At 49.0% G+C, this 18495-nt stretch overlaps 1 protein-coding gene across 1 annotated transcript in view; it reads left to right on the top strand.

Moving 5' to 3' along the window:
- The first annotated feature begins 1273 nt into the window (after window positions 1-1273).
- Window positions 1274-18495, top strand: part of TBCD (tubulin folding cofactor D) — a 160019-nt gene continuing 142797 nt past the window's right edge. The window contains exons 1-6 of the mRNA XM_049635394.1: window positions 1274-1573; window positions 2751-2801; window positions 10364-10461; window positions 11540-11641; window positions 14228-14374; window positions 16534-16589. Of these exons, the coding sequence (XP_049491351.1) occupies window positions 1390-1573; window positions 2751-2801; window positions 10364-10461; window positions 11540-11641; window positions 14228-14374; window positions 16534-16589 (638 nt within the window). The 5' untranslated portion in view covers window positions 1274-1389. The remainder of the gene's footprint in view (window positions 1574-2750; window positions 2802-10363; window positions 10462-11539; window positions 11642-14227; window positions 14375-16533; window positions 16590-18495) is intronic.

The following is an 18495-nucleotide window of genomic DNA, read 5'->3' as shown; positions in this document are numbered from 1 at the left end:
GCTCTGAGCGCCCTCCCTACTGAGGCGGGGCAGATGGAAGGAAAGGCCCTGGATATCGTGGGGACCAGGCATTTGGACCGCAGCCACTGCCCAGCGCTGCTCCCACACTCCATTTTCCAGCTGGAGTGTTTTCTGCTAGATAAAAAGGGGGCGAGGGCAGGGGGAGAGCCTTGGTCAGTGGGTGTCCACTGTGGTCAGGTGGCTGGGGTGGCCAGTTGGTTGGAGATGCCGGGGCTGTCATCCGTGAAGGGAGGGCCCAGGGCAAGCTACATCAGGGTAGGGTCTGCGGGGCACTGGCCATTCACAGTGCGGGGCTGGAGACGAGACCACGCCTTTATTACTCCTTGCAAAATTACCAATTTCCCAGTGATAAGGGCGCCCAAATTTCTCTTTTCTGAGACTGTTTGTCCAGCGGGCCTCGCGGTCAGGAGACTGGTCCCATTGACAGGTGTGAGCCTGTTAAGACTTTCTAGAAAGAACACCCTGGAGGCATCCTTCCAGACAATTGACATTTCAAAACAGAAACTGCCTTTGTCGCAAAACTCAGGTTTGTGGGATGTGACAGTGCGACGGGGGGAGAGGGGGAGCCGGGCCCCACGTGGGGGATGGGGCCTGGTTCTCCTCCGGCTACTGGGGCCGCGACACCGCCGCCAAGCGCAGGCCACTGCGCCCACCCCCACTGCCACGGGTAGAGATTTTCCCTAACCAACGAGCTCAGACCCCGCCTTCGCGTTCGGACTCAGCGCCCCCCCCCCCCCCCCCCCCGACCACACCCACAGGCTCCGTCCCCACCCCACCCACGGGCTCAGAGGCTTTCCCCCGATCCCACCTCGATCCCACCCACAGGCCCAGTCCCCATTCCCCCCCGAGCTCAGATTTCCACCCCCTCCGCCCAACCTCACGAGCGAGCTCAGGCCCGGTTCCCCGCCCCGACCCCACCGACAGGCTCAGACCCCACCCCACCCCGCCCCGAGCTCAGACTGCCCCCACACCTCCCACCCCACCCCACCCCACCCCACCCCACCTCACCCCACCCCAATCGAAAGCACCACCTCAGACCCCGCCCTGCCTTCTCTCTGGCCCCGCCCCCAGGCCGCGCATCAGGCTCCGGTCCCCGGACTTCCCGGCTTCGCGGGATCCAGGCTCTCTTTCACGCGGGCCCCGCCCCACAAGGCCCGGCCCCGCCTCCTTGCGCACTATTTTGGCGGCCGGCGCGTCCCGTAGCGGGTCCGAGGCGCGAGGTCGGAGGTCGTGGGGCGGGGCCAGCGTCGGTAGCCGCCCCCTCTGCCTCAGCAGTAGTACCTCCGTCTGCATCAGCCGGCATCCCCCGTCCCGGTGCTCGGGCGGGGCCGAGCTTCCAGTCCACAGGCGCGGTCCGGAGCAGCGAGGATGGCTCTGGGCGAGGAGCCGGCCGCGGGCGCGCCGGAGGACGGGGCGGAGGACGAGGCGCTGGCCCGCGGCGGCTTCCTCGAGTCGTTCTGCGAGAGCGCGGAGACGCGCGCGCTGCTCGCCCGCCTGCCGGCGGTGCTCGGCGACCGTGCGGCCCGGGAGGGCGCCCTGGAGCGGTTCCGAGGTGCGCGTGCGGCCCGGGACCGGTGGCCTTCTGTACGCGCTCTCGGGCCGCAGCTGCTGCTTTCCCCGTGCGATGGTTGCCCCCTGCCGCGCACCTGTGGGAGTCGGGCGTGTGTGCTAGGGCGGCCTCACCTGGAGGCGCCGGGGCCGCGGGCCCTGCCTTTCCCGCCTGTCATCGGAGGGCGGGGTTGTGCAGGGTCCCGCGTGAGGACACCGGCGTGGACCTCGCCAGGGCGGCCCCGGCTCTCGGGGACGGCCGTGCGGACCGGGAGGGAGGGACAGGAGAAGCAGACGGGGACCAGCGCGCCGCAGACCACGGGATCTCCGACCCCACCCGGCGGGGTAGCGGCGGGCGGCGCAGCCCAGGCTCGGGGCACGGTGGGCGGTGGGTCGCGCGCGCGGTAGTTCCCCTTAAGGTGTCAGCTCTCCCAGCTTGCACCTTTGCAGCCGTCTCTCGGGAGCAGCTCGTGAGGGCTCCCTGGGCCCCACCGCTGGGCGGTCAGGCTTTTGTCGTCCAGGAAACCCACCTTCGCGGGCCCTTCTTGCTCACGAAGTTTCGGCGTGGGTTTGTGCTCTTGCTTTGTCAGGACGGCCCTCTGACTTTGAGAGAGGGGCAGCGTGGCGGCTGCCCTGACAAAGCATATGCTCTGGTGACACACCCCAGGGTTTTTACGTCCCGCTTGCCGCTCGGGCGCCTTGCCTCCTTGCTCTGAGGCTGTTTCTTTGGCCGTGAACCGGGGGTTCAAAAACAAGACCTTGTGCACACGACTGCCGAGAGGGTGAGGGCACGTCGGGGGGCCAGCGAAGGCCCTTTTTCCCCTCCTGGGAAGTTGTCACAGGTGCAGGTGTGTGGCAGGTGGCCGCGGGATCTGACAGCTGTGCCAGCGGCCGCTGGGGTCTGCGGGGTCGGGCGGGGGGGAGAAGTGGGTGCGGGGAGGTGTCTTGTCTGGTGAAGGGGAGGACTTGTGACTCGAGGAGGGAGCAAAGAAAGGTTCAGAGGAGGTGGGGGAACGGGCTCCAGAGGAAGGCGCTCCGCGCACGCGGGGAGGAGGGGCCGGCGGGTGGTGGTGGGGAGCCACCTAGGTGGCCTGTGCCCCAGGGGCTGCGCCGCGCGAGGCGGCGAGGGAAAGCGGGCATGTCTGCCCCAGCGAAGCTAACCCTCGTGTTTTCCTTCTTAGTGATCATGGACAAGTACCAGGAGCAGCCTCACCTGCTGGACCCACACCTCGGTAAGAACAGAGGCCGCTCCTCCTGCGGTGGGTCCTTCGGTCACACGTGTGTGCCCGCCGCCGCGGCGCCAGGACGCATTGCCCCGGTCTTGTTTGTTCTTCGCGGGGTCTCTGCACCCCTTGCTCGTAGTGTGAATTTTAATGTTTTCCAGGCACATTTTGTTAGCGCCCAGCCCTCTACGGGGATCACCGTCGAAGGGTGATGAGTTATCTGTGTAGATGGAGACACGGAGGCTCCGGCTTCCTTAACTCAATTTAAGGGCACTGACTTTTGTGTTTCTTTTGTTTTTCATTGTTTGTTTATTGCCATTTTATGTTTGTTTATTTTTGAGAGAGAGAGAAGGAGAGAGAGCAGGCATGAGTGGGGGAGGGAGGGAGAAAGGGAGACAGAGGGTCCAGGCAGGCGGTGCACTGTCAGCACAGAGCCTGACCTGGGGCTCGAAGTCGAGAACTGTGACATTGCTCAGAGCCTGACCTGGGGCTCCAAGTCGAGAACTGTGAGATCCTGACCTGAGCGGGTGCCCCTTATTTTTGACTTGTTTCATCCTGATAACACTTTTTTTTTATATGCAAAAGTAACACTTCTGGTGGTGAACTTAGGAAGGAGGAAGGTAGGAAAGGCAGCACGGGGTGGGGGCTGGGTGCCGGAGCCCCAGGCCAGGCTGCCTGGGTGTGCATCTCAGTGCAGCCCCTCAGCGGCTGTGGCCTGAGTTTCCCCACCTGTGGAATGGGGATTATTAGCACTACCTGTCCCTTTAGCACTTATTATTATTAGCACTACCTAGCCCTTTGAAAAAGTGGGCTGGTGGTGTGCGTGCTGCTTTCCTCTTCAGGTAACCTTGAAGGTTTTGTGCAAGGTAAGCTTTCTGAGCGGTCCCCTGTCTCAGGCAGAAGAAATATGTTTCATCCTGGCTCGGTGAAGACAGAAGGCACGGTTCCCTCACCCACTGTTACCAAGTCCAAGTTTCTTTTTCAGGAGTCGTTTTTGCTGCTGAAAGTTTCTAGAACTTGATATTTCAGAGGCGTGAAATTTCACACCCAGAGGTGTGACGTGCTCTGGGTCTTTTCTCTCATGCTGGTCAGTCTTAGGCTGAAGACTTGCATCCTTTGGCACAGGGGACTTCTGGTGTGGCGCTGGTCATTTGTCCGCTTCCGCTTTCTCTTTCTGGGGAGCCTGTGGACTGCATGTTGAGTTTCCAGGAGTGACCTTCTGGCCCCTTAGCTTTTCCCACATAGTTTTGCTTTTTAATCTTTGTTTTGCACGTGAAGATGTTCTTGAATTTATTTTGTCCACAGTTTTTACCATCTAAGGGCTCTTGTCCTTGGTTTGGTATTTTTGACAGTTGTCTTCTGGGTCGTGTTTTCTCTCTGGGGACTACATGGCTGGCTGCTGGGTGCTGTCGCACTGTGGGGGAGGGTCCCACTGTGGGCCTCCTAGCCCAGAGTGCCAACTCCCGGTTGAGTCAGGCTCTGACTGGCTGTTGTCAGCTGCTTCCTGGCTTCCTCTCAGACCTACTCTCTTCAGAGCATCTCTGTCCAGTAGAGAATTGGGTGATGATGGAACGTTCTAGATCTGTGCTATCTGGTAAAGTCACCAGTAGCCAGATGTGATTGCTGAGCACTTGACTGACATATGACTGAAGAACGTAATTTTATTTTATTTTTTATTTATTTAAAAAATGTTTGTTTATTTTGAGAGAGAGAGCACGCAAGCTGTGAGGCAGAGGGGCAGAGGAGGGAGGGAGAGAGAATCCCGGGCAGGCTCTGTCCCATCAGCTCAGGGTCTGATGCAGGGCTTGATCTCAGGAACTGAACTGTGAGATCATGGCCTGAGCCGAAATCAAGAGTCAGACGCTTAACCAACTGAGCTACCCAAGCACACCCCCTGAAGAACTGAATTTTAAATTTTATTTGACTTAGGGGCGCCTGGGTGGCTCAGTCTGTTAAGCGTCCAACTTCTGCTCAGGTCATGATCTCATGGTTCGTGGGTTCGAGCCCTGTGTCGGGCTCTCTGCTGACAGCTCAGAGCCTGGAGCCTCCTTTGGATTCTGCGTGTCCCTCTCTCTTTGCCCCTCCCCTGCTTGTGCACGCAACGCATGCGCGTTCTCTCTCTCTCGCTCTCTCTCTCGCTCTCTCTCTCTCTAATGTAAACATTAAGAAAAAGTTTTTAAAAATTTTATTTGACAAAAAAGCAAACCCAAATGTGGCTAAATGGCTGTGGGGCCCAGCACTCTAGGGAGGTAGACCTCTGGTCTTCTGCCCACGAGGGCAAGGGCTGGGGGACCTTAGAGCACTCATCCTGTTTGCGACCCTTCCCGCGTCCTGCGCCGGCCGGTTCCCGGCACCTCGGCTCTGCCTGCCGGGCTGCTTCGGTTACCACAGGTTTCCCTGCCACCGTCCAGTTTCCAAGTCACAGCTGACATCTCTTGGCTGTTGTTTCTTTTTCTTTTTTTCTTTGTGGGTTTGTATCTCTTTATTTCGTTTTCCCGGGACTGTGGGGGTGAGGGTTGCTGAGATAAGCATGTGGAATAATCTGCTTTTCTGGTTTCTGTTCTTGTGGAATGGCTGTGCTGGCTTTCAGAATCTCTGCGAGTCCAGTTCTGACTGTTCTCTGCCATTCTCTCCAGTTCACCTCTTTCCTCAGGCGTCAGCTTTTGTGCGTATTTTGGTCTTTTCATGTTACTATTTCTGTCCGTATTTAAGACCAAACGGATGTAGATGAGGGCTCCTCTGCTTCTTTTTTGTAAGTTGGAGTGTTTCCGGCTACACCCATCCTGAATGAATTCTGTCAGGCAGCCCCATTTGGGGCAGTGTGGTGAGTGAATGAGCAGATTTTTTGTGGGAGCAGGTGAGTTGGTTGAGTTTTCTACTAATTGGGGATGTTCCAGATGCTGGGATGAAGCCTTTCCTTTATCTGGGGTGCTCACGTTTCCTCCGGAGAACGCTTCACTTGCCCTAAGTGGGTTGTTGAGTTTTGCTCTGGGATGAAAGCTGCTTGTGCTCATGAGGTGTACTCACACGCCGTCGAGTTCAACCTCGTGTGCACATACTTCATTGGTTTTATTTTTTTTATTTTTATTTTTATTAAAAAAAGTTTTAATGTTTATTTACTTTTGAGAGAGACAGAGACAGAATGCAAGTGGGTTAGGGGCAGAGAGAGAGGGAGACCCAGAATCCAAAGCAGCCTCCAGGCTCCGAGCTGTCAGCACAGAGGCCGACGTGGGGCTCGAACCCACGAACCATGAGATCATGACCTGAGCCGAAGTCAGACTCTCAACGGACTGAGCCACCCAGGCGCCCCTACTTCACTGGTTTTAGTACATCACAGAGTCATGTAGCCATCACTACTAACTCCCTAATGTTTCATCACCCCCAGGAGAAGCCCATATCCATCAACGGTCCCCCCCACCCTCACTCTCCTGCCAGCCCCTGGCAACTGCTAATCTGTTTTCTGTCTGAATTTCTTATAAATGTTCATTGTGAGCATTTCATATAATGGAGTCAGACAATATGTCTTTTGTTGTTTCTTTTTATTTATTTATTTATATTTATTTATTTATTTATTTATTATTTTTTTTTCAATATATGAATTTTGTTTCTTTTTAAAGATTTTATTTTTAATTTAAAAATTTTTAATTTTATTTTTTTAATATTTCTTTTTTTAAATGTATGTTTATTTTTGAGAGAATGAGTGTGTGAGCAGGGGAGGGAGACACAGAATCTGAAGCAGGATCCATGCTCCCAGCTATCAGAGCAGATCCTAAAGTGGGGCTTAAACTCACAAACCATGAGATCATGATCTGAACAGAAGTGGACGCTTGACCAACTGAGCCACCCAAGTGCCCCTGATTTTTTTTTTTTTTTTTGAATGTTTATTTATTCTTGAGAGAGAGAGAAAGACACAGAGTGTGAGTGGGGGAGGGTCAGAGAGAGAGAGAGAGAGGGAGACACAATCCGAAGCAGGCTCCAGGCTCTGAGCTGTCAGCACAGAGCCTGATGTGAGGCTCGAACTCACGAACCGTGAGATCATGGCCTGAGCTGAAGTTGGACGCTTACCCAACTGAGCCACCCAGGCGCCCCTGATTTTTTTTTTTTTTTAATGTTTTTATTTTTGAGAGACAGAGAGTGCATAGGTGCGAGAGGAGGTGGGGCAGAGAGAGGGGGACAGACGATCTGAAGCGGGCTCTGTGCTGACAGCAGAGAGCCCCATGTGGGGCTTGAACTCACAAGCCATGAGATCATGACCTGAGCCAAAGTCAGATGCTTAACCTCTTAACCGACTGAGCCACCCAGGCACCCTAGACAATAGGTCTTATGTGACTGGCTTCTTTAACTGGGTGTAATGTTTAAAGTTCGCTGTGCAATGAAATACTTTACTAGTTTTTCAGTTTCTTTGGGTTTTCTAAGCAGGTAAATAATTATATAGTCTGTAAGTAATGCTAGCTTGATCTCTTTATCTGTCGATATACACTTTCATTCTTCCTTTAAAGTGTTCAAAGTTACCTTTGATGAGATATAATTTACATGCAATAAAATGCACCCATCCTAAGTATACAGTTTGAGTTTTGACAAACGTATGTATCTCCACCACCATCAAGGTGTAGAAAATTTCTGTCCTCCCATGAGGTTAAGTGAACTGTGTCCCTTTGCAGTTAGTTGCCCTCATCTTGGCCCTGGGCAACCACTGACCTACTTTACTCTCTGGCTTCTTTATGTTAAAATAGTATTCTTAAGGCTTCTCCATATTACATGTTTTAGTACTTTGCTCATTTTCTGTTGAACCACAATTTGTTTATCCTTTCACCCTGTTGATGGACATTTGGGTTGTCTCCAGTTTGGGGCTGTTATTAATGCTACTGTGACATTTGCAGACAGTCCTTTGGGCTGACATGTGTTTCCATTTCTATTGGATAAATCTGTAAGAGTGGAATTGTTGGGTGGTATAGTAAATATGTGTTTTTTATGATAAACTTTTATGATGAATTGCCATACTGTTTTCATAAAGGTGGTGCCATTTTACATTTCAACCAACAACCTATGAGAATTTCAGTTGCCCTACATCCTCATCATCACTTAGTATTGCCAGTCTTTCTGATTGTAGCCTACGTTTTTGTGGGAATGTGGTGGTATATCACTACAGTTTTACTCTGCATTCCCTAGATGTGAGTTGCAGTCTTTTATGTTGAGTAAGACTCACAGCCCAGCACAGGGTCTGTTTTGTTGAAAGTTCTATGTGCACTTGAGAGGAATGTCTATTCAGCTGATGTTGGGTAGAGTGCCCTGTAAGTGTCATTTAGGTAGGGTGATTCATACTGTTATATAGGCCTTTTATGTCCATATTGATTTTTTTTCACTTGTTCTGTCAGTTCCTAAGAGTACCGAAATCTCTAACTACGATGATAAATTTGTCTTTTTCCTTTCCGCTCTCAATTTGGCTCTGTAATTTGGTGTATGTGGTTATAGGAGTCTTGAGTCTTCATGACTAATTGATCCTTACATCATTATGAAATATTCTGTTTATCTCTGTAATATTACATGTTTCAAAATATGCTTTGTCTGATACTGATATGGCTGCTCTGGCTTTTTTCTTTTTAAGTTGAAAGAGAGAGCGTGTGCGCACATGCCAGCAGGGGAAGACGCAGAGAGAGAGAGGGCAAGAGAGAATCCCAGGCAGGCTCTATGCTGTCAGTGCCGAGCCCGATGTGGGGCTCGAAGTCATGAACTGTGTGATCATGACCTGAGCCAAAATCCCTGAGCCGAAATCAAGAGTCGGATGCTTAACCGACTGAGCCACCCAGCACCCCTGCTCGGGCTTTCTTATGATTCGTGATTGTTTGGTATGGCTTTTCTTCCTATTAACATTTAAAAAAAAAAATTAAAAAAATTTTTTTTAGAGAGAAGTGGGGGAGAGAGGCAAAGGGGCAGGATGGGGGGTGGAGAGAGAAAGAGAATCTTTTTTTTTTTAATGTTTGTTTTTGAGAAAGAGAGAGCGAGTGAGCAGGCACTGGGGAAGGACAGAGAGAGGAGACACAAAATTGGAAGCAGGCTCCAGGCTCTGAGCTGTCAGCACAGAGCTCTATGGGGGGCTCAAACTCACAAGCTGTGAGATCATGACCTGAGCTGAAGTCAGGCACTTAACCCACTGAGCCACCCAGGTGCCCTGGGAGAGAGAATCTTAAGCAGGCTCCATGCTCAGTGCGGAGCCTGACACAGGGCTCAATTCCACAACCCTGGGATCATGACCTGACCCAAAATCAAGAGTTGGACACTTAAACAACTGAGCTACCAGGCACCCCATCCCCCTTTAACTCAGTGCTTCTTGGTAGTTGTTCTTACCTGGCCTTGTGGAAGACTTGAGGGGACCTCTGTAGATGACTGGAGCTCATTCTCTGCATTCCTTTCTCTTCGTTACCCTGTCCTGTGGATGTTAGCGGGCTTAGCCTCCTTGAACCTCTGTCTCTGCTCTGCGTCCCCACTCCCTGTACTGAGTTCTGCATGTCACCTCCTGGCAGACAGCCTGGGCAGCTGTGGATCCCAGTCCGTTTGTTTCCTTGAACTGCCTGTTCCAGTATCGCTGAATGTATATTTGTCATATATTTGTCTAGTTTTCTAATTTTTGGTGGTAGGGCAATTCTGTATGAGTTATTCCTTTATAACTGGAAGCAGAAATCTTTTATTCTGCCTTATTACATTGGCTAGAATGTGATTATCACTAAATCATAGTAGTTGTAGGAGGTATCTTCTATAAAGCACAATAGTAGATATTGGTTTGACATAGAATAATTCTTAAATATAAGAATATTTCTCTTGCATTAAAATTCAGAAATTTTTAAAAATGTTTACTTAATTTACTTTTGAAAGAGAGCTTACGCGCATGCTTGTGTGTACTCGTACAAGTTGGGGAGGGGCAGGGAGGGAGACATAGAATCTGAATCAGGCTCCAGGCTCTCAGCTGTCAGCACATGGCCTGACATGGGGCCCAAACCCACTAATCGTGAGATCATGACCTGAGCTGAAGTTGGATGCTTAACCAACTGAACCACCCAGGCACTCCTCTAATCTTATTTTAAGTAGACTTTACATCCAGTGTGGAGCCCTTCTGCATTTTAAAAGCAAGGATGAATGTTGTGAATATTGTATTCATTCTGTGCCCTTTTAGAAACTGTTAAGATAAAAATGTTTTTCAGGGCTCCTGGGTGGCTCAGTTGAGCATCTGACTCTTGATTTTGGCTCAGGTCATGATCCCAGGGTCATGGGATTGAGCCCCACGGCAGGCTCTGTGCTGATCCTGGAGTCTCCTTAAGATTCTCTCTCTTCCTCTCACTCCCTTTCTCCCTCACCGCCACCCATGCTTGCCTGTGTGCTGTCTCTCTAAAAAAAAAAATAAAAATTAAAAAAAAATGTTTTTCTTCTTTTGCTCTATTGATACTCGGATTACACAAGTTTACTAATACTGAACCACTCTTACATTTGTAAATCTGTTTTTTCTTCTGGCATTTTATTTCAATATCATACTAATGTTTAATTTTGTGGTAAATATTTTACGTATATTTTTTTCCTAGAATGGATGATGAACTTGTTGTTGGATATAGTGCAAGATAAGACATCTCCAGCTGACCTCATACATCTGGCTTTTAAATTTCTTTACATCATCACCAAGGTAACATTTACGTAGCACTTTATAGCGGACAGAATACTTATGTACTTGGTTCAGAAATTACCTTCCAAATGTTATTTTTCAGGAAAGATGGTTCTCACACATAAATTTTGGGTTTCATTTTTTTTTTTTTTTAACCACATCTGGGGAATCAGATGTTAGTGATAGTGGTTCTGGGGTCCTTTGGCTGAAACCACGTCTGAGATATTTAGCGTCTCGCAGTTGAATAGATCAAGCACTACCTAGGTAGAAAGGACATGGGGGAGGGGCAGAGAGGAGGGGGAAGGGGAGAGAGAGCCAACTAATTCAGAAAGTCTCTTACAAGGAGAAAGCGGACAAGCGTGGTGAAAATGGAAGTGCTTCTCAAACTTTAATGTGCAGATGAATTTCCTGGGCATTTTGTTAAGAATGCAGATTCTGAGTAAGCAGGTCTGAGGTGGGGCCTGATCATCGGTATTCTTGCAGACTCCCAGGTGATGTGTGGGTGCTGGCCTACAGACTTAACCAGTTGCAGTTTTGACCACGGGAGTGACTCAGAGCCATCTGGGGGTGGGTTTTGGGGGGCCACTCGGTGGAGCAGTGCCCGCTGTGTGGTGGAAAGAGGCCCTTGGCCAGTGAGAGAGCTCCATGGGGGGGCTGCCCTGTGCGTACTCGTCTGTGGTCTGCTGGCCCAACGGGTAGAGTGCAGGGTCTCTCCTGAACGCGGAGCACCAGTGCATTTATGGAAGCCATAATGAACTTGGGGACCTTGGAGGTTTTCGAGGACTTATTCCTCATAAGTGTCACAGGGCGATTGTATAAACAATGTAGAGGGAAAACTTTTTAGTTTGTAGCCTATCTGTGTTTCTGGTGAAGCACATTTGATATTTGTTAGTCAAGGGGGGCCAGAACATGTGAATGGATGATGTAAGAAGCAAAGATAGCCGTGTTTACTTACCAAGTTGTATCACTGTGATGTGACACAATTCTCTGATCACTGGGTGGAGTAGGTGGTGATCTTTGATGATAGAAGAAAAAGATAATTTTGTTACTTTCTGTGTTTTCTAATCATGTAGTAATTCATTGTCTTTTTATCTGGTAGGTTCGAGGATATAAAACATTTCTTCGTTTATTTCCTCATGAAGTGGCTGATGTACAACCTGTTTTAGATATGTTTACAAATCAAAATCCTAGAGACCATGAAGTGAGTGTCATTTTCTCCTCCTTTTCATTCCCACCCCTCTCCCTCCTCTCTTCCCTTGTTTGCTCCACTCCTTACGGGCAGCTTTATCCTCCTGTTTCCTTCAGTTTTATGTTATGCTGTTTTGTGTCCCTCTCTCTCTTTTCTTTATTCTTTTGGCTTTCTCTTTTTTTATATGTTCCTTTAAATTATTTCCTTAAAAAAAAAATGTTTATTTTGAGAGAGAGTGAGTAAGGGAGAGGGGAGAGAGAGAGAGGGTGAAAGAATCCAAAGCAGGTTCCACGCTCAGCAGGAAGCCAGACATGGGGCTCAATCCCATGACTGTGCGATCACGACCTGAGCCATCGTCAAGAGTCAGATGCTTCACTGACTGAGCCACCCAGGTGCCCTCAATTATTTCCTTTTATTTTTTTATTTTACTATTTTATTTATTTATTTATTTTTAAAAAAGTTTTACTTATTTTTGAGAGAGAGGGAAAGAGAGAATCCCAAGTAGGCTCCATGCTCACCATGGAGCCCGATGCGGGGCTCGATCTCACAACTGTGAGATCATGACCTGAGCCGATAGCAAGAATCGGACACTTAACAAACTGAGCCACTCAGGCACCCCAAATTATTTCCTTTTAAAATATGTCTTTATAAAGAAAAAAAATATGCTTATATTCAGTGTGGTGAAAAGTGTGTCAACCATCTAGATTTTTAAACTTGAAATATAATTATGTTGGGGGTCCCTAGAACCACCCTCAGGTTTGATGATTCCCTAAGACCACTGTAGGACTCCACAGGTAGTTGTTCTTATGGTTGTGACTGGTTCGTAGCAAACCCAGCAAAGGGAAAAGGCATATGGGGTGAAGTCTGGAGGAAACCAGGAGCAAGCTTCTAGAGTCTTCTCTCAGGTCACACAGGGCACTTGTCATTGCCCCAGCACTGAGTTGTGTGTTGCCCATGTGAATGTCATAGAGACCAGTGTGCAGGAATTTTCTTGGGGTTGGTTACGTGGGTACTCTGCCAAACATGGACTGAAATTCCAAACTCCCAAAAGGAAAGCGGGTTTCACCATAAACCACATGGTTTGTACAGATAGTCCAAGCACAGAGAGTCCCCCTTCTCTGGGAATGCTGGGAAGCCTCCTGAAGTTCAGGTTCCTAGCTGCCCAAGGATGGCCAGCCTTGTTCGCGGGTCCCTCCAGGGAATCAGGTTGCTGTGGGAGTGTCCTTACTCACGGAGCACACGTTCACAACTGCATCACCCAGGGAGCTGTTTCTGAACGTGCCCAATCTCAGCTTAGATGTAGGAGAGCATTTCCCCAGCTCCCCGAAGGGATTGTTCCAGGACCAAAGTGGAATCTTGTTTTATTGACTACCGAAAATAAGGGCACTCCTATTTATTTATTTATTTTAATTTAATTTTTTATTTTTTTAAATTTACATCCAAATTAGTTAGCACATAGTGCAACAATGATTTCAGGAGTAGATTCCTTAGTGCCCCTGACCCATTTATCCCATCCCCCCTCCCACAACCCCTCCTGTAACCCTCAGTTTGTTCTCCATATTTATGAGTCTCTTCTGTTTTGTCCCCTTCCCTGTTTTTATATTATTTTTGTTTCCCTTCCCTTATGTTCGTCTGTTTTGTCTCTTAAAGTCCTCATATGAGTGAAGTCATATGATTTTTGTCTTTCTCTGACTGACTAATTTCACTTAGCATAATACCCTCCAGTTCCATCCACGTAGTTGCAAATGGCAAGTTTCATTGTTTTTGATCGCTGAGTAATATTCCATTGTATGTATATACCACATCTTCTTTATCCATTCATCCGTGGATGGACATTTGGGCTCTTTCCATACTTTGGCTATTGTCGATAGTGCTGCTATAAACATGGGGGTGCATGTGCCCCTTCGAAACAGCACACCTGTATCCCGTGGATAAATGCCTAGTAGTGCAATTGCTGGGTCGTAGGGTAGTTCTATTTTTAGATTTTTGAGGAACCTCCATCCTGTTTTCCAGACTGGCTGCACCAGCTTGCATTTCCACCAACAATGCAAAAGAGATCCTTTTTCTCTGCATCCTCGCCAACGTCTGTTGTTGTCTGAGTTAATGTTAGCCATTCTGACAGGTGTAAGGTGGTATCTCATTGTGGTTTTGATTTGTATTTCCCTGATGATGAGTGATGTTGAGCATTTTTTTCAGGGGCACTCCTCTTTAAACTGGAATTTGAGAATAGTTTTCTTTATTCTTAAGTGTTTTGTTTTTTTATCTGTTTACACTTTCTCAAAAGGCTGAATGTGTGCTGAAGGGTGCCAGTGATGAGAAGCCATCGTACTGATGTATCATGATTTTTCTTTGTTCATTTTGCTATTTCTTTTGTCTGCTGAAGTAGCCAGCTAAGTTTGTATGACAGAGGGTGTGTGTGGTGGGGTGGGGTATGGGAGGGGCTCACGATGGGGTGCGCTCCAGGCTCTGGGGTGACAGCATCTGAAGGGACTGTGGTTGCATTGTGTGGGCAGGGAGGGCAGTAGGACTGTGAGTGGGGCATGCGGGTTACCTCTGTGCTTGAAACAGGAGTCATTTTACTTTGATTTAACTTCTTAGACTTGGGAGACTCGCTACATGCTTTTACTGTGGCTCTCCGTGACCTGCCTGATCCCTTTTGATTTTTCTCGCCTCGATGGGAACCTCGTCGCTCCACCTGGGCAGATTCGAATGTCCACAATGGACCGTATTCTCGAAGTAGCAGAGGTAAGCGTGATCCTGCAAATAGCTAGCTGCTAATTAGCATTCTTTTCCATTCTCATGCTGTCTTGATATTAGAGTTTAACTAGGTACACTTTTGACATTAATATTTCTTCAAGTGCTGTTACTCTTGCAGTGAGGTAAAATTCCATTTCGTAATTTATTTAGAAAGTATAATTCACATAGGAGTAAGGATGAATTAGAGCGAATTTCATTGTTTTGTAGGTAGTGCAAATACTACTCCGTTAAGCGTAGTAATGACGTACAAGAGATTTCAGAGGGCAGTTGTAAGAAAATGAAGGTCAATTTTAGATATAATTTTTAATTTTTAACATTATATAAATAATACATGATCAATCTAGAAAAACTAGAAAATAAAGCAAAGCAAGAAAGGTGTTAAAGCAGAATCCCTCAAATTCTGGTACCAACAGATAATGACACTTGTATATGTTTTCAGACTTTTTCTGAAACAAATGTTATACGTATAGATAAATTATCGCATTACCCTGAATTTGAGTGGTTATAGACAAATTATTGCATTACCCTGAATTTGAGTGGTTTAGCACAACACACATTTATCATCTCACAGTTTGTGTGGGTCAGGAATATGGACGTGACTATGCAGGGCAATCTGCGTCAGGGTTCAGCAAGGCTCACCTGAGCAGGGTCTGCGTCCGTGCTCTCGGGACTGTTGGCAGAAGCCAGACCATCGAGGGTGTTGGACCAAGGGCTTTAGTGCTTTGTTGGCTGTTTCTTGCCATGTGACATCACCCCCCCCGCCCCGCCCCCCAAAATGGCAAAAATGGCAGCATGTTCTCCAAGCTGGCAAGGGGCAGGGTCTGCTAGCGAGACGGAAGTCACGATAACGTGTCACCAAGTCACAAAAGTGACGTCCCACCCCTTTCCAACTTCTCTTGTTGGAGACATGTCAGTGTGTTACAGTTCACACAGGAAAGATTATACTGGGTGTGAGCACCAGCGGGCGAGCTTGTTGAGCACCTGCTGTGTGCCAGACACTGTTCTAATCATCTTTAGTATACTGATCCATGTAATCCTAGTTGATGAGATAGTTGACTCTTTTTTTTTTAATTCTATTTTAAAGATTTAAAATTTTTTTTTTATTTTTAAGTAATCTTTACACCCAGCGTGGGCTTGAACCCACAACCTTGAGATCCAGAGTCACACGCTACACTGACTGAGCCAGCCAGGCGCCCCAGCAGTTAACTCGTTTTATCCTCGTTTTACTGAGTGGGCATCAGTCGAGAAAAATAAGTAACTTAGCTCGTTCAATTTCTCATAAACGGTGGGTCCAAATGGGAAGTCAGGCAGTTTGGCTCCTCCCCGTGCTCCACGCCCCCACAATGCAGAGTGCCCTTGCTGTCTGTGCTTAGCGAGCCGCTGCTTCCCTGGGAGCGTGTGCTCAGTGTCCCATCAGTGAGCAGACGTTTTCTTGTAACCTCTAAGGGGAAAGGTGCTCTGCCATGCCCTGGCTTTTAGCCTGTTCTCGTACAGACGGACATTTAGATGGTCTCCAGCTGTGTTCTGTGAGAGGTGGGGTGATGAGGAGCCACTTCACACACCTCCGTGTACCCGTCTCGTATGTGGCGCTGCCGGGTGAGCAGCAGTCCACTTCTAGAGGTTTGGCCCTGGGTATGTGATTGTCCCCCAGAAAAAAGGTCTTTTGTGTATCATTTGGGACAAAGTTAGTTGAGATGAGAACTGGAAACTTTTTAAGGCAGGCCTCCAAAGAACAGGTCGTCGCTTGTTTTAACCCTGGGTGCTCTTCTGTCTGAGCGGGGCCTCCTGGTTCTGCATGTAACACACCTGCAGGTCCCGAGTGTGCTTCCTGGACTCTGTGATTCTTTGTTACAGTCAGGTGACACGTATGGGTTTCATTTTTGTGCTGTTTTTGCACGTGTGTGTTTGAAGGAGCGTGGCCACACGCCGTGTGCAGTGGGGTGCCTGCCTGTTGGGCTCCTGGCAGCTGCTGGCAACTGTGGTTTGAGTTTAGGGGGGGCTTGTGCAGCTTCGGAATTTGGCCTCTGCCTAGAAGCTTCGCCAGCCTGGGTTCTCTGGAGGCTGCTGCGTGTGGGACTGGCTGGTGAGCGGGTCCCGGAGATTTGTATTTTGTGTGTAACGGTGCCCGTCCTTGATCCTTTCTTTAGACCTACTTGGTTGTCAGCGACAAGGCCCGAGATGCGGCTGCTGTCCTCGTGTCCAAGTAAGTACCTGTTGGCCCCTCCCAGCTGTGTTGTTGATGTGTGGCTGGTGTGTTCAGAGAGGTTTTGTCTTACGTACTCTTCTGTGTTCCCTGTGTGTCTGTGTTACCTGGGAGGAGGTCACTGGGCTGATGGGCCTGGGGAAGTCTTTCCTACTGCCCAGTACTTGTCTCTTTCTTTGAGGGAGCATTGACACTGTTTGGGCGGAGGAGACCTCTGAACCTGATGGTGCTGGCTAGGGGCTCACGGAGGTCAGCTGATGGGCCTGTCCACAGAGCGCAGATTCACAACAGGTGGGGCAGGGCTCACCTTTGGGGTGGTGGCCGTTAGGTGAGTCTTTAAAGGTCACCCGGCAGTTAACAACGCTGTGGTTTATGGAGATCGTGATATTGATTGGATCATTGTGTCTTAGGGTAAAAATCCCCAAATGTTCTCTGTTGACTAAAAAAATCAGGCTGTGCCTGAGGCAGGTAAAGATGAGTTGTGATGAGCTGGGTGAGATGACCCTAACAACAGGCCTGGCTGCTCTGAAGATCCCCAGAGATGTGCATGAGGGCTGTGTAAACTTGTGTCACGAGATGTGAGAACCGAAGGAAGCAGTTTTTCTAAATTAATCTTTTGTGGCCTAAAATAAGTGCATGGAGTAAATAAATTAGAAAATTTGGCTTTCCCCTTTCTACATTTGTGAAAGTTGAAAATGGGTCTAAAACCTTCTGGCTGTTTTGATTGGGAAAACGGGCAACACCTCACTCAGGGTCCCCTTACGCTTAGGTGTATGCCATGACCTTCTTCCCCAAAGTGGGAGGAGAAACCCTTAGTCTGTAGGGCAGTGGGATGTGGGATGAGGGATTTGTGCAGGTGCCTGGCGCACTGTAGGGCAGGGCTTGAAGAGAACAGCTGACTGCAGGAGTGAGGGGCAAACATGTGAGCCCCCGGTGTCGCTTCACCTGGGGGAGGGTGATACTCACTGGACAGCGGTTTCTCGTTAAAAAACAGTTTCTTTTTAATTGTAAGAATAATCCTGTGTCTTGGAAAATAAAAGTATAAGGCATAAAATCCACATGTACCTTCATCTCCCAGAGATGTGACTGCTTTTGCCTGTTGTCCTGTTGTCTGTCTGTGTGTCCTGTCCAGGGGCATCTGGGCGCCCACGCTTGTTGTACCGGGTGCCAGCAGCTGGGCCTGGAGCTTCATCCCGTCTTCTTCCAAAACGCAATTATGATGTGAACACATTGCTGTTTCTGCAGTCCCCGGTTGGACACGTAGACTTACTATTTTTTATTACCAGCAATACTGAGGGTTTGGTAGAGATTTTTTTAAAAGTTTATTTATTTTGGGGCGCCTGGGTGATGCAGTCGGTTAAGCGTCCGACTTCAGCCAGGTCACGATCTCGCGGTCCGTGAGTTCGAGCCCCGCGTCAGGCTCTGGGCTGATGGCTCGGAGCCTGGAGCCTGTTTCAGATTCTGTGTCTCCCTCTCTCTCTGCCCCTCCCCCGTTCATGCTCTGTCTCTCTCTGTCCCAAAAATAAATAAAAAACGCTGAAAAAAAAAATTAAAAAAAAAAAATAAAGTTTATTTATTTTGAGAGAGAGAGAGAGAGAGAGCGCACAGGAGCATCAGTGTGAGGGAGGTGGGGAGAGCAGAGAGAGAGAGGATCCCACGCAGGCTCTGCACTGTCCGCACAGAGCCCGACGCGGGGCCCGAACCCACGAACCATGAGATTATAACTCCAGCCAAAATCAAAAGTCAGGTGCTCAACCAGCTGAGCTGCCCAGGTGCCCTGAGGGTCTGGTAGAGTTATGTTGCCCTTGACTCTGTGGAGCATTGTGTTTGTAGGGGCTGGGGAGGTGAAACCCTCAACCTTTGTTCCCTCCCTGATGTCCTCCAGAAAAGGTGACCTGGGGACAGA

This window comes from Panthera uncia, chromosome E1, assembly GCF_023721935.1.
Source record: "Panthera uncia isolate 11264 chromosome E1, Puncia_PCG_1.0, whole genome shotgun sequence".
Taxonomy (NCBI): domain Eukaryota; kingdom Metazoa; phylum Chordata; class Mammalia; order Carnivora; family Felidae; genus Panthera; species Panthera uncia.
The sequence above is the reverse complement of the archived record's forward strand: the minus strand, read 5'-3'. Positions and strand labels throughout refer to the sequence as shown.